At 30.5% G+C, this 24,506-nt stretch overlaps 1 protein-coding gene across 1 annotated transcript; it reads right to left on the bottom strand.

The window, feature by feature from the left end:
• Positions 1–569: 569 nt before the first annotated feature.
• Positions 570–23,414, bottom strand: LOC140672786 (uncharacterized). The gene is made up of 2 exons (XM_072905191.1): positions 22,997–23,414; positions 570–2,058 (listed from the first exon to the last, which is right to left on the bottom strand). The coding sequence occupies exons 1-2, from the start codon at positions 23,011–23,013 to the stop codon at positions 1,077–1,079; spliced, it is 999 nt and encodes a 332-aa protein (XP_072761292.1). The 5' UTR covers positions 23,014–23,414; the 3' UTR covers positions 570–1,076.
• Between the last annotated feature and the right edge of the window lie 1,092 nt (positions 23,415–24,506).

The raw sequence follows: 24,506 nt of genomic DNA, 5'->3' as shown, positions 1-24,506 counted from the left end.
TTTTTTTTTCTGAGATTAAGCATTGTTGTAAAAAAAAAGATGATATCTATTTTATTAATCAATTCTGAATGCTTCTCGTCGCAATTATTATTTTCAGTAAATCAAATTTTGGAACATAGATTAAAATCATCAACTTTAATTAAAATTTTATTAAACAGTTGATTCAAAGTTGTCATTATTTTAAACAGTATGTACCTTTTTTATTAATTGATATTTATGTCTTTCTGATAGAAAAGCATCTATTGATAAAAATATACCCTATTTTTTTTATTTTTAAAATTGCAAATAATTGGTAAAACTCAATCTAAATAATTTCTTGTCTTATTAAAATATCACTTTTCAAAATATGTATGTTATATGTTTTAAATAACTCTCTCTATGACATGTTGCGATATGTCCAATATCATTTATTAAAAATCACTACGAACTTTTATGCAAACAATTTAATACATGTATATAATTATTGATATATATATATATATATATATATATATATATATATATATATATATATATATATATAATATGTATTTGTATATCAATAGATATATAATACAACTTTCGTGAAAAAACATGATATGCTCATTTACTTGCCGTTTAGTCATGTAGCAATAAAAATGTAAATGTTATCAATTTCAAATTTTTCGCAATTTGCAAAATGAATTAAATTATCAATATAACATCGTATATGTATATAAAATTAAATATATGTATAAAAAAATGAATTATCGACAAGCTACGACAATGAGTTTTACACTCGCATTTGTGTAACACTTACTTATTGATAAATTTTTTAAGTAAAAAAAAAAAAAAAAAAAAAAAAATTGATAACGATATACATCTATAACAGAATCGGAACAGTGGCCTTAAATAAAACCTATATGCGATATAAGTATGAAAGTCTCTGTTTCTCTCTCTTCTTTTCCCTCTTCTGCATTTTGTCGTTGTCTCTGTTCCAACCGCGACCCCTGATCCTATACAAACAGAGTGTTATATGCGTCTACTTAGGCTAACAGAGGCTGACGGGCCATTTAACACGTTACATGATTGTGCACAATTACACGAACAATCAAGGATTAAGGTAGGAGAGGATGGTAGTACACTGGCTTGCGACTTTTCTCCATAATGTAAAAAGCCTTGGGTTTGCCATTTCCGGGGAAATTTTTATGGATGCTGGTAGAACCCGTCTTGGTGGCAATCGGCGCGTAATATGACATGGCAGCTTTCTTTCGATGCTTCTTCATCTTCAGCATAGTGTTCTTCGAGTCATGAAAATCATTCAGATGGATCCTATGCAGGCTCAAATCGTCCAGTCTATACACCTTGTTGCCAGTATCGTCGCTATTCTTTTTTGTCAATTCGAACTTGATATTGTTATTGTCTGGATAGGTAAGTCTTTTGTCGTTATTCCTGACGTGTTTCAGTGGCTTCTGGTAAGAATGATGCTTATCACTGCTATCATGATATTCATGGTATTCGTTATTTTTGCTGGTTGTATCGAAAGGATAAAGCTTATTCATAAGTGTTTTCGTAGAAGATGTTTTCTGCCGTTTCTTCGTATCGTCCAGTTTCTTTCTCGCCTGATCCATTAACAATTGATTCAGCTGGAGACGCTTTTTCTCCGTCATTTTCTTGACGACCGGTAAATTCCAGTGATAAATCTTGGCAGGTTTACCGTTTCCTTGAAACCCCATCGGAAAGCTCGGCCCGGTCTTGGTTACTTTATCATCGTTGACGGATTTGTGAGGCTTTGTAATAGTGTAGTACGGAGGACTAGCTGGAAGCTTCACGATGTAAATGTGACTGTCGCGGTGACCGTGACGACGACTGTAAGGTTGATGTATACGCGTTTGCGAGCTAAGTCCCGGTGGTTCAGGTCCAGCTAACCGCTTCTTGTGATGCCCGTCGGGTATTTGAAGAGGTGCCAGCCCGAGTCGGTTTAGGACAGCCGCATTACTCGTATGAACTGTCTCGAAATCCGATGTATTTTCTGCGGAAATAGTTGCCGTACCGAGCTTGCTGGAGAACATTAGCAGAAAGCCACTTAAAAGCAATAATCTAAAACAAAAATTACAAAAAATATCATTATTATTGTAATTTATTCATATACATATAATTATGTATAAATTATAAAAAATAATAATAATTACTAATAATAATAATAATTAATATTATTATCACAATATATATAAATATATTAATTAATTATATAATTAAAGAAATATTATTATAATTTTTATATATATATATATATATATATATATATGTGAATATATAATTATATAATTTATAGATGCATTAATAAATAATTTTATATACGTGATAGATATACATAAAAATAACAATAATAGGTTCGCAATAGATAATAATGAGTAAAAGATCATTGTCACGTGTGTTACGGTCGTAATGATTTGACAATTATCACTTATTCAGAAGGATAGTGCGAACAAGATTCTAACGACGTTGAGAATGCGTAGCATTTGCGCTCAAGATCTAGATGAAGAAGAGGTATAGTTATACGTCGAGGGACGATTCATCATGAGTCACGACTGGCACATTGCATGAAACCAACGGAAGAAGTCGCCTAACCATGACCCTGAGCACTGGTGGTATGTGCAAGAAATTCAAAGGAAAGAACGAGAAGTCTAATCTTTCAGCCATCTGGTTGTTCTTAAACCTGGTTATACGAATCGAAAAAAAAAATAGAAATAAAATAAAATAGAATTTCAGACCGAGGATACATACAAATGATAGCTGTCTGTCAAGGAGGAATTTAGAAATTTTATGAGCCGAGAAATCTGAAATATTGCGAGAATAAATACGTGTCAATTCGCTCCGCTCTTATGAACTATGCGATAAATAATCCTTTCTTCTTCCTTAATTGCTTGCTGTATCCAAGATAAAGCACGTTAATTATTTCGCATTTATCTTCTATTTTTACGACAGGACGCATGTCTATAACGAAATCTCAACAGTGTTTTAATTACTCAACTTGATAACTGATTAAATGTTAAATGTTCTCTATAATTTTACAATATAATGTACACGAATTATTGTAGCAATAAGAATATTTTCCAGATATTCGAGCGAATTGAAAAAAAAAAAGAAAAGAAATTTGTATAATAAGGATGTATGAGACACGACTGACGAGGAAAAATATTTATGCATAATTACAAGTGACGCACTTGCGTCTTAGAAATAATAAAATATTCGCTTGTTCGGTGAGTGACTGCATTTAGTCACAATCGGTCCTAAAAGTTGCAACGTCCATCATGCAATAGCCGTAAATTAATATGCCAGTCAAGCATCTCCCTCGTGAAATTATTTCTCCAGCCAGCGAGATACTTGACGTGGTTATTTACAACGACGGCGAAGCGACGCAGTATCCGGGAAAAAAACCTGCAAGAATGAATATGAGAAAGGAAAGAAAGTTGCGTTGCTTCCAAATAATAATTGAATGTTTTTTTTATAACTTAATAATTACAGATAATTTTACAATATTAGAGAGGTAAAAGAGAGAGAGAGAGAGAGAAAGAAATTCTCATATATGTATATACAAATTTACTTGTAATTGTCGAATGATCAAACGAGAATACAACAAACTAATTTCTGAAAATTGTAAACAAATAGCTTGAAGAAATATGCAAAATGCATATGTTCCTATCAACAAGGAAGTTTATATATATATATATATATATATATATATATATATATATATATATATATATTTATTGCTATACATGTACAATATATATGCTCGAATATGATGATGAATATTATAGAATAAATAAAGAAAGTACTGTTGCACGAATAATTATGCTTTATAAAATATACAGTGTTAATAGGCGAGTTATCATTTTCGTTTCGACCTAAAAATGTACTGACCCAGATGTAGTAGCGTAAATAAATGCCTCAAAACCACGCCTTTTTATTCATTAAGATTCTAATCGACGCACAGTTACGCGTCGACTTTAAGATCATTATGTGCGATTATACTTGAACTTATTATATATTGCGATTAATAATTTTATAGCAAAAAAAAAATTAAAAGTATACATATAGTGTTACAACGTCGGCAGAAAAAAATTTAGTGTCCGAATTTTTTGTTTACACCAGGTATAATAATATAATATAAAATGTACTATACACTTTTTGTATTTTGTGTGTATTTAATTTCTTGTACATATATATATATATATATATATATATACATTTTTATATTTTTAATAAATTAACAAGTTATAAAAATGTTTGTATACATATATACATATGTATATGTATAAAAAAAAATGGATACTGATTAAAAATAATTATGACACGCATAAAAAAAAAAAGAACGAAAAAGAGACAAATATTGAAAATTTAATATTAAATAGAAAAAATTTGTTACATCTTTCAATAATTGAACTTGTTATTCCTGGTTTTACAAAAACATGTATATTCGCGAGAAAAACAGTCGGGAGGAAAATACACGCGCGCAGCAGCTTGAAAGAACGCGGAAGAGAAGAGTTCGAAGAGAAGAGTTCGAATTAGCTTGACGAGGGGAGAGCACGAGAAGTGTGAAGAGGAGGAATAAAAGAGGAGCGGAAAGTAGCCGCGGAGTGCGAGCACGTGCAGGCGCATACAGGTAGACAGGTAGGTATGCGTGAGAAAAGCTCACAGTCGGAAACCCAGTGTATATATCGATGGAGAGAAAGACGGAAAGGCCTGGCAACGCCTGGCTGGAATGAAGGATGGCAAGGAATACCGACGTTGGCGCGATCGCGATGACTGCAGATTAATCTTCATGATCATCCGATCGGCGCGAGGGCCACTTCTCGGCTTTTAACTCGATTTAACGATGGATATCGAATCATTTAACTCTCTCGAGAATTATTGTTATCGATTATACCCTGCTCTAACTAAGAGCTAATCCTTTGCAGGTTTCACGTTTCGTGAATGTACCGTGACTCACGTGTAAAGTACATTGACCCGTTTGTTTGACAGCACACGTGAGGTATTTTAACATTTATTAAGAGTCCCGAGTTTATCTATCATCTGCGGCGAGCGTTTTGAGATACACGCCTTGAAGGTGTGAAAAACAAGTTGTTGGAACAGTTATACGTGAATCACTATATTTGACATATCTTTGTAATATTTATAAACCTTTAGATTGACTGTATATCCCGGTTGTCGAGTTCATGTGAATATGGTCAGGCGTATCGCAAGAATGTCTATATATGCGTAAACAAATTATGACGTTTTGTTCAGAAAATCTACGAGATGGAAAAAAATTTCTGTCATCTCGAAAGCAAGAATATTTAATCAGAAATTGTATCAAAATTGTTTACATTGTCAGACAAACATTGTTTCTCGGATTTTTCAATTTTTATAATGTATTTATGTAAAATTATTTAAATGTGTTATTTATATCATTGGATTTTTTCATAATTATATTTTAAATTAAAATTTATTTAAATTATGTTACGCGCGCGATGAAATAAATAAATGTAAAATATCACAATTAAATGGTTAGACTGAAATACAAATTTAAATTAATTTATACGACAAAAATTATAATATATAACACTTTAGAAAATTATATAATATTAATATATAATTTTTATATATTTTTCTTCTTCTTTCTTTTTATCCGTTTATACAAAACTTTACATCAATAAAAATGATTTTATAATATATTTTATTATTACAAATCGAATAAAAGCATAGATTAAAAATTAATATGAAGCACTTCTTATCTCCAGGCTTTATCCGCAAGATAAATCCTTTTATATATATCGTGAGAACTTACATGTAAAAAGAAGAGGAAATAAGTATATCAATAATAAATAGCTAGGCATATCGAAAAATTAAGTTCATCGACATGAACGGAACCGTTTATTGATTTACCTATAGCGTGACTATATATACATAAAACCGCGAACATGCTGCATTTGCGTCGCGTTGATTCTGGTTCACGCTGGACCTGAAGAGAAGCAAATAGAAATGCTGTACATAAATCTCAATGCAACTGAAATTAAATTATTCCTTTTACTCACAAGTAGTTTCCACCAGCTGTTCTACATGGAATCAAAATCTATATGAGATCTTTCGTAAGGTAAAGAAAACAAATCGATGAACTCTAAGCTCTAATTTCACAAGATTATATATATTTTACACTATCATTTTTATGTTTGCAACTTATGTACAGCCATTCTGAAAATAATTGAGATAAATGTGTATGCGAGTTCAATTATATCAGTGTGACAATGTCAAGATTAAGACTGTCAGGAGAGAATACATTAATGTAAAGATTTATCAAATTTGATATCTATTAATTAGATCCTAGATAAAAAAAAAACAGAAATAAAAGAGACTAAAAATAAAAAAAAAATAAATGTTACAAGGTTTAAAAATTTAATTTTATGCATCCTAAAACTAAACAATTTAATAAACAAATAAATACAAACAAAAAAGAGCGACACCCTAAAAAAAATGATCTTACAACTTTAACAAAAATTTTCTACGTGTAAAAAATTAACCGAAACAAATAAATTATTAGCAAACACTGTGATACTGCATATATTTTGCACTTGATTAATTTAAATGACAGAGACAGAATTTATATCCGTACTATTGGTGTAATTTAGACAGAAAATTTTTCCGTGATGCCTATCTTTAAGGCCTATTGTCAAGGATAATTATATTTGTGATTAATATTTGGCAATGGGATCTAAATTTTCTAGAGGTATTAGAATATTGCTGCCATAAATTCTATACATGACAAACAATATTCCAACAGGTACAAAAAGTGGCGATAAATTTTAATTAAGACATCTAGAAATCTATCTATATTAACAAAATATTTTTTTGAGTGCAGGCAACATGAATATATATATATATATATATATATATATATATGTGTGTGTGTGTGTATAATACTAGTGCTTTCTTACGGCTCATTACATCCACAAGACGTTGGCAAGAAACGACATTGGTGGGCAGACATACATAAAAGAAAGAAAGAGACTAGAGCCGCGAAAAAACTATATGCTCGCGCAGGCATGTTCTTAAGTTCTAAGCGGATCTTGAATGGAAGGAGCACGGAAGTAATGAACGATGTGCTTTTTGCGGTAGTCACACCGAGAGCAACCGAGGGCGCGAGGAGAACGTTCAGTGGACGTGGATTAGCGTTGGACGACTCTCGTTAGAAAGCACTGTAATAGCTCTACCTCTCGTAATCAAAGACGTAGCCTTAATCATCGCCATCAACACGCGCTACGCTTTATTATCGCGGAGTTAATTCAACGCGACTATTAAAGTTTTGTATGCGTTACTAATTAATCTGCAGGTCCGATTTTCTCCGCTCTATTCCGCTCGGTAATTTGCGGTCCTGCGTTTGCGAACCGAGATTCGATTACACGCGCAAAGTTAATAAAACTATCGCGCAAACGAGCACCTAAGTTATTCTCATTTCAACTGAGAAGAGATTAATTAAAAGGAAGAGGATGCAGACTTTTGTACAAATAAATAATACGAGCAATAAGGGAAATTAATTTTTATCAATATTTTGTTTTCGTAACAAATCTTATATCTGTGAGAAATTGTACTAACGAAAAATATCAATTGATAAATTTTCGTAATTATAATAGAGTTTTAGGAAACCTACAGAAGAATTAGTATAAAAGAGCGAGCATAAAAAATGTCCCTCGATTATAGATAAAGGAAAAAATATAAGAAAGTGAATAAAGGTACCCTCTTCGCGATGTCTTTTTCATATTTATATCGTCCATAAATTTACCAACGTGTCGAATATTCTTGGAGAAAATTGCGCGTATAAATCTATGCATATATATATATATATATATATATATATATACTGCGAACGGATAATCTCATGTGAAAAGATACTATAGTGATATCAATTATCGCAAATTGATATTTCATAAGGAACTTATAGCTTAATTAATTACATTAATTATTTGAGTGATTAATTTAACTCAATTAATTTTTTAGTAATTAAAAGAATTCTCTCACGAGTGAATTTCCTACATCTTGTACTAGCAGCTATATTAGTGCTCGGACTTACAATTATTCCGGAGTGTAAATTAGATAAATAACAAAAACAAATATTTTACAGCGAAATGAAATCGAAAAAAATATAAAGGATTCATGCATATGATTAAAGATGTCAACAAAAAAATTTCAAAATTTTAAATAATTCTGTTATAAGAATCATTAAATTATAAACCTTAAAGTATAAAATTTCATACATTTTAATGCAAAAGTAAAAGTTAGTTGAATTGCTCAAGTTTCGTATAAATATACATTATGTCTTGCATACTTTCGTACGCGAAGAAACCTCTAAAAGCATCTAAAAATATTCAAGTCTTATAATTCCTGGGTTGCAAGGGTTTAAAATATTGCATCAAATGTTCGAGTATAAATTTATGGCTTCAAAGAGTTAATTAAAGACAGAGGGAGGCTATAAAAGGGTTTTAAATTACTCCAGGAAGTTAATTAAATTCCTCTTACGCCATTGCCGCTGTTTGATTCAATCTAAAACCGATTCTTTCGTTATTGAATAAATTAACAAGAGATTGATAAATAGATAAATAGATAAATAGATAAATAAGATAGAGGGGGAGAAGAGGAAGGAAAGAAAAAGAGGGAAAAAAAAAAGTTTAACAAGCACGAGGTAACGCGACTCACGCGAGCAGGCTTAGCCTCCCTTGGGTATTGTTTCGGTCACGTAGCCCTTCAGCCGTCTGTGCTGTAAGAGACTCGAGAATCTCGGATACGTAATCTCGCGCATTGATCCTCCGTCTCTAATGGTCGACGAAACCTGTTACTTTCCCTGACTTGGAGACGGCTAAGATTTCGCTCGCAGGGAATCTCCGACGACCGTTTTCTGCGCCGATAGACGCGCTAATTGGCGCAGTTACAGGTTCGCGAATTCCACGTTAATTAACTAATTGGATTATTACGAGCGGCCCATAAATGTTGATGCGATCTGTCGCGACAATTCCTTTTGTTTGTAACATCTCGTCGCGCATGATAACTCGTTACCGCAGCTTTAACGATAATTTAAATTTAAGAGAACGTAAAAACAAACTTATTCATCAGCGAACGGGTCAGCGTAAACTCGTCCTGTTAAACGGACGTTCATATGGCTCCGAGACTAGAATCCTGTATAATCTGTGTAATTGGCTTCGATGCAGACCCGGACACGGAACCAGATCCAGCTTCCTCGCGTGAGTAAAGCAACACTGCCAACTTGAGAATTTTATCGCCAAATTTGCAAGGTTTCAGCAAATATTTTGTTTTCAAACTGAGAAAATAAAAATTTCAATTCCAAAGAATTCTACACTCAAAAGAATGATCTTGCAACTTCAACAAAAATTTTCTAGGTGTAAAAAATTAACTAAAACAGATAAATTATTAGCAAATACTGTGATACTGCATATATTTTGCACTTGATCAATTTAAATGACAGAGACAGAATTTATATCCGTACTATTAGTGTAATTAGTAATTTAGACAGAAAATTTTTCCGCGATGCCTATCTTTACGGCCTATTGTCAAGGACAATTATATTTGACAATGGGATCTAAATTTTCTAGAGGTATTGTTAGAATATTGCTGCCATAAATTTTTATACGTGACAAACAATATTCTATAACAGATACAAAAAGTAACAATCAATTTTAATTGAGACATCTAGAAATCTATCTACATTAGCAAAATATTTTTTTGAGTGTATAATTCTATCTTATTTTATTTAATTGTAATTATGAATTAACGACATTAAAGGCAATGCTAGAAATCATTTCTTTCACTCGGATGTACCATTGAATTCCAATGATTAACTTTTTTCGCCTGTTATCTCGAGTTCCCACATTTGCTTACAATTAAATAATTTTTTAAAGAGTGGGAAAAAAATCGTACTAATCCGGTATATATTATCAATTATGTGCTACAATTTTAAACTAAACTTTTAAATTTTAAATATCATTGTTTAATTTATTTTGCTTTTATCGAAAAGAATAATTGCAGAATTTCTATAAAAAATTACGAGTCTTGTAATATTAAATAATAGATAAAAATAATAAAATATACATAGATACAAAATGCATTTTATACAAATGCAAATAAATAATTTTGCATTTACATTGAGTGAGAGAAATATTACATATACAACTGTAGCAGTTATCCTTAGAAAAGAATATATCTGTGATACATACAGTGCAACATAAATATATACAAGCAATGTGTGTATCGGAAACGCGATCAACATAGAGAACTGTTTTAATGGAGCTTCTTATATGTCGACGTTGATCATACGAGGAAGTACGAACGATCTCGAGAATCTCGTTCTCACGAACGCCATTTTCCATTCTGCTCAAGCTTCCGCATGTTTGTTCGCAGGTGCGATTGCATTCTTTTAATCATTACGTGATAAACTATGCAGCAGAAAAAAATACTGAAGCTAAAACGACTAAATTTCGTTTAAAAAATATTTACTAATCTATATGTCAAGAAAAGAGAGTTCATCATTTTTGATAGATTTTAGGCTTATTTTTTTTAAATTAAATTTTTTTATTGATTTATCTTTATATAAAATTGCACAAACTTATTCTTTTGAAGTATATGTGTATAGATAATTGTTCTTTCAATGACACTCAGTAGGAGAAATTAAAAATTTAAATAAATTAAAAATTTTTCGTTGGATTGAATTGTGATGATTAGTAAGCTTTTCACAAAACTACTTTATTTTTGAGCTAAAAGAATTTTTAAGATCCGTTACTTTGTTTATTCTATATTTTTTCCATAAAAATCGATGTGCAAGTATAAGAATTAGTAACTCTGTAATCTTTTTTGTTTTCGAATTTAATCAGGCCTTTTTATTATCTGTATCCTTAATACTTTTCCTTGCATTATTCTTTACGCTACTAACTCACTTATACGTACATAAAATAAAAATATCAATGTGCGTATAATTAAAAAATCGACATTTTAACTTTGCTATTATGCTAATGAAATAAAATTGGAACTGGGAAAGTTTTAAGAGGCTTCTTTAGCTTTGACGTGCTAAGAATAGGAAGTTTAACTATATTTTGTGTTCTAGTAAATAATAATCAACAAGTCTTATTTCGTTAGATGCTGTAATCAGTTACTATTGTCAATGTAAGAATGGTTTGTGAACGGCAACACGGGTAGCATGCTGTTACGCTTCTTTAATGATAGTTTTATGGTAGCTTGAATATACAGTAGACATTCTTAATATTACACTGTCAGCTAATTTTCTGGATAAGGTAGCCATGACAATGCATGAAAGCAGCAATAACAATGAGTGTCATGAGAATTGATTCTTTTTATCATAAAATACTCTTTAATTTTAATATTTGAGTTGAACATTTTTCACAAATCTGAAAAATTTTACATATTTAATACACTTATAAATTTAAAATTATATCTTATTAATGTAAAATTGAATTAATTTTGATAATCCTTCTTTTATTATCTCCGTTAAATTCTTAAACTTTATCAATTTTCAACAATTTCTTTAAACAAAAAATAAATACAATAAATATATCTATCCTGAATAATAAATATGCAAAATTTACACTTTAATATGCTGATATTTCAACACTTGAAAATTAAAAATATTTCTTTTTCTACGTAAGTTTAAAATGATCTGTCATCTGATTTTCTCTAATTATAAATCACTTGACCGGTTTCCAATAAAAACATTTTATAAAAGGAAAAACAGAAAGCAGAGTTGCATGTGTTCCTGGATTTCCAGTTAAGCTACATATCTTACGACAGTTGATTTTCCTTTTATTCTGTTTTAAAAGATAATATTATTTAAGTTGTATGATATAAAAAAAGTCCAAATAGTTTGAGAAACGTTTGATATACTTAACAGACTTTGTGATAAAATATTATATTATAAAATATGTAAACTAATAATATATTATTGTTACGCACATCTAATAAACAAAAAATCGAAAGAATAATCTGGTTAAAAAATTTGTCTACTTGTAAATATAAAATATGCTATCTTAAATTGAATCAGTGGAAATATAATTGATTAAAATAGTGACGTAAGATTTCAGATACACTGATTTCATTTAAGAGAATATTGCTTATAAATATGGTTTATAAATGTTATAACATTGTTTGCAAATTATTTCTATAGAAAGATATAAATATGTTTTTGAAATCTTCAAATATTATTATTTTAAAAGAATACTGTTAGCAGATGTTATAAATACAAATAATTTTAAATATAAATAAATAGAAATCATCAGTGAATTAATATTGATATACATTAATTATAAACGTCACTTTTTATAGCTGAGATTTAAAAGAATATAAACAATATTCAAATGTATACTTTTTATGCAAATAATGACATTGATTGTTTTAATGGCAATGCAATCAATAATATATTAAGCATCTTCTGAAGAATAAACTGAAGAAAACGCTCGGAGCTACATTGATGTTATAATCGCGTAGTGAACGTAAGTAAAATGCATGAAATAAATTTGTGTAAGTAGTATCAACTAAATAGAGACATAAACTTGTCGCTTGTCGCGATAAGAAAGTTGATGACAGGTAGACATATAATTAAATGCTATTCACACTTAGATACTATTTCACACCTTCAGTGACACCTAATCGCTGAAAGTTGTGAAAAAAATATCGATATATTTTTTTAATTTTTTTTATCTGCATATCGAGTTCAGAAGCTGTAGTACTTACTCACTCAAGCATGTCTTTTTAGGAGTTAGAGATAAGATAACTTAAGATGTTTTTACTTTTAATTACGATAAGGCGAGAAGAAAATCTATTCTTTTCACCCCAAATAATGATTTTAACATTCAATATACATACTTATACATATAATAAATTCTTTGAACTGAAAAAAATGAGTTCTCTGCTTTCAAATTTATTTATGCAATATGTATCAGATAAATATTTTAAATAAATTATAATTATCTTATAAATTGATTTTTTTACACTCTTGCTTTCTTTTCTCTTTCTTCTTGAAGCTATAAAATATTATAAAAACATTGTCGAATTTAATGTAGCGCCTCTACAATATTTACCTTTATTGATTACATATAATAATATTAGGCATTCTGTTTGTACATTCTCGAAATATGAAGTCTTGAAAAAATGTAATATTGAAAAGGACTTCCTATAGGACGGCAATTCAAAATAGAAAGAAGAAGAGTTTGCCTATTGAACTGTAGTGCACTTGGAACAAGGAGAGAGAGACAAGAATATTTGCCTAGAACAGCGCAAGAGTCATTGGTTGTTCAGTCGTGCACGTGTCTATTGATAGATTGGAAGGAGAAACACTAAGGAATTCTATTGTTAACCAAGAGAATAGGTTCCTGTTCGTATTCTTAGTACAAGAAACAGTCTTCGAACGATGGATAACCTTGGAATACTCTTGCATAGCTATTTCAAAAAGAAAAATGCAAAAATAAATTCATTATGTCATTACAATTGGTCACTTTTATTTTTTTCCACTATTCAAATTAATTTTGTAAAAATTTTATTTATTCGGGAAGATAAATATATATTCAAAAATATATTTTATATTATAATCCTAAAAATAAAGTAAAAGTTAATTTACAAGACAGTTTATATAACTATATCTCAAAGATATTAATACTGAAAATCTAATTAATCTAAATTATATTGAAAGCAGAAAAATTAATAATTTTTTTTGAAATATTAATTTTATTAATGAAACATTTTTTTTTTCTTTGACAACGGTATGTGCATAAATAGTAAAAAGATTGTGTAAAAAATTTTTATATTTTACAGCCGCGCTAATCGGTAACATGGAGCAGTGGAAACAGTGGAAGAGAAGAAGACAGCGATAAACGAGACTATGTAGCCTCGAACTAAGAAGAAGTTAAGCCATAAAGAGACGAGGATATATAAGGATGGAGTCTGAACTCGTACGAAGGAGCCAGCCACGTCTGAAACATCCGCTCGCAATATTTTTTCTTTCTGCCATACGAAATTTTTTTCCTTTTGCCATCTCCTCCATTTGTCCTAAAAATCTTTTTGTTCTCCTTTCCTCTTTCTTTTCTATAGACTTCCTACTGCGGGATTTAACTTGTGCTTCGATCGAGCCGTGATCGGCACGAAAAAAAGAAAAGGGAAAACTTGACTGGTCTGAAGTCTGAATCGTCCTTATGATTCTGACTGATTCTGCTTAGCTGAATTGTTCAACTAAATTGTCAAATGCATTTGATCGAAAATCTTTTATTCCGGTAATCAATTAATCTGTATTATTTCATGTGAATTTGTTAGCTAAAAGATTTCTACGACATAAACGAACAAGGTTTACCCTGTTGCTTTTGCAATATTATTTTTAATAATTAAGTAATTATATAATCGAACAGACAGCAAATAAATTGTCATAAAAAATTGTCGTTTAGGTTTTTTAGACACACACACACACACACACACACACAATCTAATTGCGCGATCAAAAATCCGTACAATGCCTGAAGGTTTCAGATTCAGACTGTTAATTCCGTGCTAGAACTAACCCTGTCATTACGTATCTTCGGCAGTAAACTTTGATTATACGTTACGTGCGAAACGTTGAGGGGGAAATTCGAAAAAGTGCAAAAAGAAGGAGAACGTGAGATCACGCCGACGAGAAACGCCGTTATCACCGATAATTGAAGATATAAAGATTCTACGGGAAGTCGGATTTCTTTCCAGCACCAAATTTTTCAGGTGTGATGCAAGTGTTGAGCTACAAAAAATTTTATGGAAATAAAATTTTCCTCTCTTCTCAACTTTTTTGCCGATGAATTATCAGCCTCATAAAATCTTTACATACTCTTATCCTCGTGATTGTAAATTTAAAAAGAATTTAATTTATAGTATTCATAAGTTAGTATCTATATATATAAACAAGGTCAATGTGTGTAAAGTGCATAATTACAAGAGCATTGGGGCTTTGAAGTTTCTCGGCGGAAATAATTTCGGTTCTATAATTACAAAATAAAAAATGTAAGTACATAAATGAAAGTATGAATATAAAATGGTACGAATTAAATTTTAACTACGCAAGATAATATGAAACAAACGCATACTTTCGAGTAACTATATGTGAAAAATATTATACTATTTAATTTACTCCAGGCTACTATAAAATACTGAAAAATTATAATATATATACATCTTTGTGTTTCATCTATGTATATATATTTATTTCATGTATATATATATATATATATATATATATATATATATATATAGATTGAAATTAATAGATATCGAGAGATTGTGTTTAAACATTCAAATGTGACATTAATGTGTCAAATATTAGAATTTTTAAAGAAAGATATGATTTAAAAATTCAAAATATAAATTATTTTTTTATATTTTTGTTTGGTCTACTTTTTCGAGTTTTTATTTTTCCTTATTCGATAAAATATGATACTGGAGAAAAAAAGTTCATACATGATTAAGTATAAATACTACGTATAAAATATGTCTATATATATATTTTTTTTTTCTCTTGTACAAATTTTTTTGCACGTACGAAAAAATGAAAGTTGGAGTAAAAAAAAATTACCTATAATAATATATACTTATATATAAATTTATATGTGATATTCAATAAAAAGAAAACATATACATATATATATGGACACATTTTATATATAATTATATATAATTATATGTATTTATCTTTGATTATATGAATTTTTTCCCCGTGGCTATAAATTAACTATTATAAACGTATCGTTGCGATGAGTCGAGATAAAACACCAAACTAGACAGATAATTTTAAGATAGAAAAAATGATCAGCGATTAATCGATAACATTGCGTGGCATTTCTTTCGCATCTTTTTGCGGTCAATTAAGGTCTATTACCTGTAATTCAGGAACACAAGTTAACAGTACTTTCACGGCGGCGATTCGTCAATCACGGTTCAACAATCTCGTGAGAGGTGTAGAGGAGTATCTATCAAATGGCTTTAATGGCTATAGTGCCATGCAAACGAGCGCGTGCGAGTCGAGAGTCGTGCATACGCATAATACTTGAGTGCATGCGCGCACATGCTTATATCGAGAATGGTCGTCCGGGAACGATCAACGCTTATTAAATCAGTGTCAACACAACCAAGATTTAAATAATTTCAAATTACGTTTAACGACAATTTATCTTTTTAAAGCATTTACGACACAGCGTGATCATCTTTTCGATATAATTAATCATCACAATTAAATATATGGATATTTCAACGAAAATTATTATAATTACATTTCTCGTGTAAATCATGCATGTAAAAATGTATTATTTAAAAAAAACCAGATTTGATATTAATTCGAGTATAATTTCGATATTCAATTTTTACTGTATTTCATACAATTTATTTTTTTTTATTATTTATTTATGTATTTATTTATTTAGTACTATTTATATTATTATTTTATTTTTCGAAAAAAAATTACTAAAGAATTAAATTAATTTCTGAAAAGTTACAATTGTACAATTACATATAATATTTTTTTTGTATTAATATTTAATTTATTTTTAGAAACTACAAATATTTTAGCCGTATAGGTGTAGAGTATATATTTAAAAAAAAATTTTTTAATTTAAAATATACAATAAGAGATTCTATCTTCTTTTAATTGAATAAACCAAACTTGCAGAAAATTGTGTGCGTCTAACGAATAATTCCAGTTTAACCGAAAATGTTTATCGTTAGATAAAAATCTACTCAATCATTTACTACATCGCTTATTCGCTTTGTGACTGTTGAAATATTCATGAGTAGTGAATCAGCCGAACGAGCATATCCGATGCAAACGCGAATCCCAGACTCCGCTTCTTCCCTCCCATTTATATCGGCTCTTTGACCTCAGCACCATTCTGCATAACGGTGCATCGGCCTGAACGTTTGCCTATTATGTCACTATATTCATATAAGGATAAGTCGCCAGTACGTATACCGTAAGTTCTCGGTTTGGACAAAAGTTTCTTGAATTTCTTGGAAGCGACGCATGATCAATCTTTGTACGATACATTCGCGGAGCGGGAAAAAAATACGTCGATCCATGCCTGGCTTGATGAGATTTCAATCGTTGACGAAGAACACAGGCAAGGTATAAGAGAAATTGAATTACAAAATTTCGCTCCTTCTTCGAAGCACAGATATCAAGATAATCAGGCATCAGGTATAATAAAATAATTATTGCAATAATTTCTAATCGTGTAATTAAAGACTAGAAATTTTCTCCACACAAGATTGCCATTGCAATCTCGCACACATAATAGAACATTGTCAGTCGAAGATTCAATATTCATATATCGGTAAAATGCCTACATATCATGGTATGTTCACATGCCCGTAGATACACAAGCCTGCAATTATTTCTAAATACGTAGGAGTATCATTTTTCCCCGAGTCCCTCGGAATGTGTATACGATAATCCTATACTGGGATGTTATTTGCGATTCGTTCTATACGAGGAAAATTTCTCTATTTGAACCATAGTTGTCCGCGAAAACTAGTAACAAATTTTACGTGACAAGATTTTAATTCTAACGAGAGAAATATGACGACAGAATTTTTAAGATATATAAAAAATATTATACTATTTAATTACTCCAGGCTATTATAAAATACTGAAAAATTATAATATATAGATAGACATCTTTGTGTTTCATCTATATATATTTAATTCATGTACATATGTAGAATAGATGATCGAGAGATTGTGTTTAAATGTGATAATAGAAATGTGTCAAATATTAGAATTTTTAAAGAAAGATATGATTGAAAAATTCAAACTATAAATTATTGTTTTATATTTTTGTTTGGTCTACTTTTTCGAGTTTTTATTTTTCCTTATTCGATAAAATACGATACTCGAGAAAAATGATAATCAATAAAAAAAAAAAATTTTAACTTTAGAAAATTCAAAAATTTATGCAAATATATACTTGAGAAATAATTAGCTATTTTTGTTTGCTGTCCACATTTATTCTAAGGAAATAAATTTCAAGCAATTGATAACTATATTGTAAAAACACTATAAGAGTGTCTCTCTCTCTCTCTCTCTCTCTCTCTCTCTCTCTCTCAGTAAAAGAATAATTTTCCTCTATAAAAATTTTTTATGTCTCTTCTTCCATTTGGAAATAATAAAACAGAATAAAAAATAGTTCACTTTCGTGAATTTTATTTTTTTATCATATCAAAGTGAATTCAAGCAAGAGATCAAAAATAGAAATTATAAAATCTTTTCGTGTTTTAACAATTTGTAAATTATTGATCGACTATATTATATACGACACATTTAACTGCCGTCGACGAATAGCCTACTCGATTTTTATGCCCCGAAAAATATAGGAAAGTATTGGCAAGCAGAAGAGGAAAATGACGTCAACGACGATGACAACTGTGACGAAGAGGCAGCAGAAGAAGAAGAAGAAGAAACATAGAAAATCTTAATATATGCATGTTCGCATTACTCACGTGCCGATCAGTACTCTCATGCTGTTAGACATGCATTTACGGTCCTATTTATACGTCTACTTGTGTACATCGCAGGCAGCACGTATCTACGTACTACGTGCCAAGCACGTAATATATCGCGTGTCCTAATCGAAGTGCTACCCCACGTTCTGTTCACTTCTCTTTTACTCGAGGGTCTCCTAACCCAACAAATAGACCTGCCGTCTGGAAATGGTCCCAGTCTGTTTTCTTTCTCTCTCTCTCGCTTTCTCGTATGTATACATATTCTGCATAATACATACATACATACATGCAAGAGTTGCGATCGCATTATTTTTATTACACGACAGATGCACATTCCTGACACATCCATTTTTAATGATTGATTTTATTTTTTCTTGTGCATATCTATCCGCACAATAATTATTTTGTTAGAAAAATAAAATATATTCTAAAGAAAATAACACACTTCGATAACTCGTAAATAGTTGATGTTAAAAAAATTGGTCAAATTAAAGTTATGGAATGTCGAGAAAGCAAGCTGAGTCATGTATATATGAAAAGCAAAGATAATAACAAAGATAAGGATCTTACGGCTTGTCATTTTATGGTATTTAATGTGATATGTAAAATATGCGCACAGGGAGGATGCTTGTCAGACTTCACTTTTACCCAGCGAACCTTAAATAACGCTGAAGAAATCTGACACTTTACAATCTTAAAAAAGGCTTGAAATTCATTTCAAAATCATATGATATGGTTGAATTTGCCTCGGAAGGGAATATCATTTCGTAAAGTTGAAAAAATACTATCTGTCATTTAAAAAAAACATACTATAAATAAATGTGTTATGTTAGATAAATGTATGGTGAAATATGAAGCAATGGAATGCTGACCGTGTCACGTGCTCAGTTTATGTTCTACAACTTTATATATGATTTGAATAATAATTTTCTGTTATACTAACTTTATGAGTATCGAGGTGTAATTTTTTAGGGATACTCTGTATAATAATTTTGTGTGTAATCTGATGGAAAGCAAATTTTTTCGTTCACGTATGATCACGTGCTCTCCTATAATATTATATATCTTAATAAAACTAATTATATATATTTTTATATGGAGAACATATACTCAGTTTCTTAAATAGAGAATTTTAATGTATAATTTGATGGTATACGCGTTAATATATACATATTTTTATTCACATATTGTGATTAATCTGCTTCAAAGTACGTGTTTCCTTAAAAGAGTGTGAAGGTAATTGAAAGGGCGCAAATGCAAATTACAGGGCATCGTGATAAAATTTCCGTTGTCCATGTAATGATTCGCGACGAGGATGATTATGCTCTTGACATGCAGCGCACGCGTAAAAAAAAAGATAAATAAACGCACTTTGCACGTTTGGAGCATGTGTTCACGGATACGGGCTTACGCGCACTCTTATACCTTTCTTCTTTCGCTCATTCCCCCCCCCCCCCTCGTAACGAAGGGGCCCGAGTCTTTTCCACCCTCTGTAGTCGGGTGACTAACATACCGAGATGAATGGTGGTGCCTTTAACGGAAATTGCCTCACGAGGAGAAAAATGACGTGTATCAGTGTGTGTAGGGACCAGTGCGTGGGCGACCCTTGACGAAAAAAATATGCACTTGTACCTCCATACACCAAATTACACGGCCTCTGAGAAATTCGTTGCGTCGATATGAAACGCGTTCTTTTTCTTGTTGGATAATAATGGAGCACGAAACGACACAATGTCACGCTATCTACCCGACGGATCTTTATATCCGTTATTTAACAAATTCCTGGAACAATATACGTGTAAATATTTTTTACCCAAAAATAATAATACGCGATATTTCTCTTAGTATGCATTTGTGTTCAAGATTTGGAAAGCTACTTATAAGCAGAATTAGAGACGTCCGTGGTGAAAAAAATCTCATAGGTCCCTATTTTATATAAGAGTTCGTAATTTAAATTTATGAAGAATTCTCAAAAAAATAGTATCAGATTTATTCAGGTTTTTTAATATTTTTTTAGAAAATTATAGAATAAGAAGTATCAGAATATTTTACATTTATATATATGAAAAATTTTTACCAAAATTATTTAAAAGTATGAAATATCTCCGTATAATTATTCAGAATGTATATAGAAAAGTAAAAGATTATTAATCGTGTAATTTCTCCGATTGTGAAAATATATTAGATATTTTCAAATATACTGATCTGAAAGAATATAAAAAATAATGTGAAAAATTTTTTAATATGTCTGAAAAATCCACGATTTATTATTACCTTTTATATTTTATCCTGTCCGAATGCATTTCATTTAGCGGTACAAATTAACGCAAGCAAACAAATTTTACCGTTAAATAAAATACATTCAAAAACAGAAAAGAATATTAATCGTATAATTTCTCCGATTGTGAATATATTTCAGATATTTTCAAATATACTGATCTAAAATAATAGAAAAAATAATGTGAATTTACTCAGATTCTTTTTCTGAAAATTCTTGAAAAGTGTGTTAATTTTTAAATTTCTTAGAAGAAATCTTAAAATTTTCTGAGAAAGTCTATAAAAATTCTAATCTAAAAATTCTTACGAGAAACTCTGAGAATATTTTTCGTATAACGCGTTTAATTTTCACTCTCTTTCGTTTATGTATCAAGCCTGCATATATATTGAACGTCGATAAGTAAACTTAAGACAGAAATCGTATTGAACCACGACAGCTGATCAATGATGCAATCAATGATGCAATTGGAAGTATGGTGATCGCTATATCCTCTCCGCTTGCTCGTTTAAAAGTAACGCGAAAGGATCGTCTAATGATGATTTATGCATCCTATAATTCGAAAGCCTTGCGGCAAACAGTCTCGATCGGTATTCTCTCGTGTATTCTCATCTGTAGACTCCATTCGAAGTTAATATTGACCATACTCCAGTAGACTCTGGCGCCGCCAGTAGACATTCGACGCGTAATCTACATAAATTCTATGGAGGCAATGCTCGCAAATATTTGCAACAACTTCTTCGAGATGTCAAATAAACGAGATATATATATATATATATATATATATGAGACTCTCATCTTTTTATAATGTTACGTTTAATTCTATACGCATACAAAGATGAGCCAGAATTCGCGATACAAGCAAGAAGAGGAGGCGGTTCTATGCATTAAAATAATTGACTTTTCTTCGATTAAACCTTTCTTTTCGAGAAAAATGTTTTTTCAAAACCGAATTTCAATCAAATGAACCTGTACAGATTTTCAAAATCATTTTTCTTAAAAATTTCAATCGAAAAAAAGTTGTCGAATTATTTCAATTTATTTTTAGACATAAAATCACTTCCTCCTTGGTTGTACCATGAATTCTGTCCCACCCTGTATATAAAAAAACACGATATGAATATATAAGGCAATATATCTTGCAATAAAAGCACTTAAAGTAGTCGTGTAGCTGTTCCGGTGCCTAAAGCCTGAAGAAAAAGGATGAGACAGAGCCAAGCGCAATAAAGTCAAAAAAAAAAAAAAAAAAAAGAAAGGAAAAGAAAAGAAAAGAAATAAAAAATGAGACGAAGCGTATGGGAAAGAGCGAGACGGGAGCGGGGTAAAAAGGACGAAGGAACAGGCGGAGCGACCGGAAAGTCAATATTGTGCGCGATGAGATACGTCAAAATTATTGCTGTATTAAAATTTATCGGATACTGAAAGTGCGTCTGGGTAAACTTACTTCATCGTGCGCATGTCGTTTATGGGTTTTCAATATCCTATGCGTCGCGAAAAAGCGCAAAGGCCGAGATTGCCAGAGGATAATATACGGCGGATGTTAACACGCCGAGATTCTTTCAGTCGCTCGAAATTTAAATTCAACGCGCGTCCCATCGTCAAATATAAATAATATGGACTGCGTGTGCTCTTGAATACGATTTACTCATTTCTCGATGAGAAACGAGCAATTCGGAAAAAATTCTTCTCGTGTAAATCTGAATAAAATTATGCAAATGCAGCAAATAACACAAAATATTGTGAAGTTACGGCATAAATAAGTGATAAATATATGGAAAATATAGGTGTAGTAGAAGAGGAAAACGTGATCGTGTCGTTTGCATTGACAATGCCTGTGTATGAATGTACTTTAACGGGATATGCAATGTGTGGAGAATTTCATTCAAACTATTGATATTCCCAAGAAAAATCTGAAAATATTACTGTCAAATGCAAAAAAAAAAAAAAAAACAATACGCATAAAAGTATAAATTCGGGAAGCCGCATATTTGTGGCGCGCTTATTTTATGGGCAGCCATTGTTAAATCGATAGATTATATTTCGCACTGAAACTCTTATAAATCACCATTTTGCCTACAGATATGAAGGGAGAATGTTTTTACCTTCATTAAAATTTTCAAACGTATTAATGTCGAATTGAAAGAAAATTTAATTTTTAAAAAAAAAAAAAAAAAAAAAAAAAACAAAGATAAAAAATCTTACCTAAATTCTCTGCACATATTTTTCAGTGATGAGCAAATAACTTGGCCGATAGCCCGTAAAATTGGCCTTTTTAATATCGCTGATCCTAAGGCTTGCGCGAAAATTGGGAGGACTCACGGAATCGACGTAAATTCAACGTGAACCAAACGAGCGCACGATGACGACTGAACTCCCACTACTGGCTCCGGGCAGACCGGGCACGAGTTACGACTGGCACGAAGTCTGTCGGCGAGCACCGAAGGTGACCGAAGTTTCGTTTGAAAAGCCGATTGTATCGCGGTCCCGTCAATCTTTTATTTTTGTAAACTTTACCATGTACAAACTCTCCTTCTCTCTCAAAAAAGAGAGGATGCGAGAGTGTTTCTCACTTTTTATTTATACATGTATTGAGTTCTCTCCTTCCTTCTCTCTTCTTTTTTTAATTTCTTTAAAATATTTGCGGCGTACGCGAGTCGTACGCGAATCATGCTAAAATCATTCAAATTAATACAATTATTATGATTTTTGTTGTACAAATCAAATTGCATTAAACATTATATGGAATAAATCACTTCACTTAATTATACACTTGTAATGTTTTCCAAAATAATACGTTCCATGGTGATAAAGTAAATTTTTAAATAAAAAGCATGATTGATAAACAAAATAATGACTAGAATTATTTCAATAAAAATTTGTAACGCTATGTTCTCATCAATTTTGAATAAAGTATTCAAATAAAATTTTCAACTTATTAAATAAATTATTTGGGGCCTCGTCAATTTTTTATCTTTGTAAACTTTACCATGTTCAAACTCTTCTTCTCTCTCAAATAAGAGAGGATGTTGAGAGTGCTTCTTACTTTTTACTTATACATGTATTGAGTTCCCTCCTTCTTTTTCTCTTTTTTTTAAATTTCTTTAAAATATTTGCAGCGAGTCGTTAAGAATCATGCGAAAATCATTCAAATTATTACAATTATTATGATTTTTGTTATACAAATCAAATTGCATTAAAAATTATATGGAATAAATCACTTCACTTAATTATACACTTGAAATGTTTTCAAAAATAATACGTTCCGTGCTGATAAAGTAAATTATTAAATAAAAAGCATGATTGATAAACAAAATAATAACGACTAGAATTATTTCGATAAAAATTTGTAACGATATGTTCTCATCAATTTTAAATAAAATATTCAAAGAAAATTTGCAGCTTATTAAATAAATTATTTGGGTATAACAATAAACTTTATCAAAATGTTTAAGCAAAATAAAACTAGATCCCGCTTAAAAATGTGTAGAAATTATCATAGTCAAAAATCCATAGAATCGAATAACCTATCGACTTCAAACGTTAATAGCAATAGGTGAGTATTATCGAATGGATAAAATCATATACAATATATATAATTCTCAATTTTCCACGCCTTAACAATTAAAATTATAATAAAGTCTCTATAAATGTTATAATAGTAACAATTGTAAATATTATAACCGTACAAAAGAAACATATATTAATCGTAAAG

Source organism: Anoplolepis gracilipes, chromosome 13 (assembly GCF_047496725.1).
Source record: "Anoplolepis gracilipes chromosome 13, ASM4749672v1, whole genome shotgun sequence".
NCBI lineage: Eukaryota > Metazoa > Arthropoda > Insecta > Hymenoptera > Formicidae > Anoplolepis > Anoplolepis gracilipes.
Note: the sequence above shows the minus strand (reverse complement) of the source record. Positions and strands in the feature narration are given on the sequence as shown.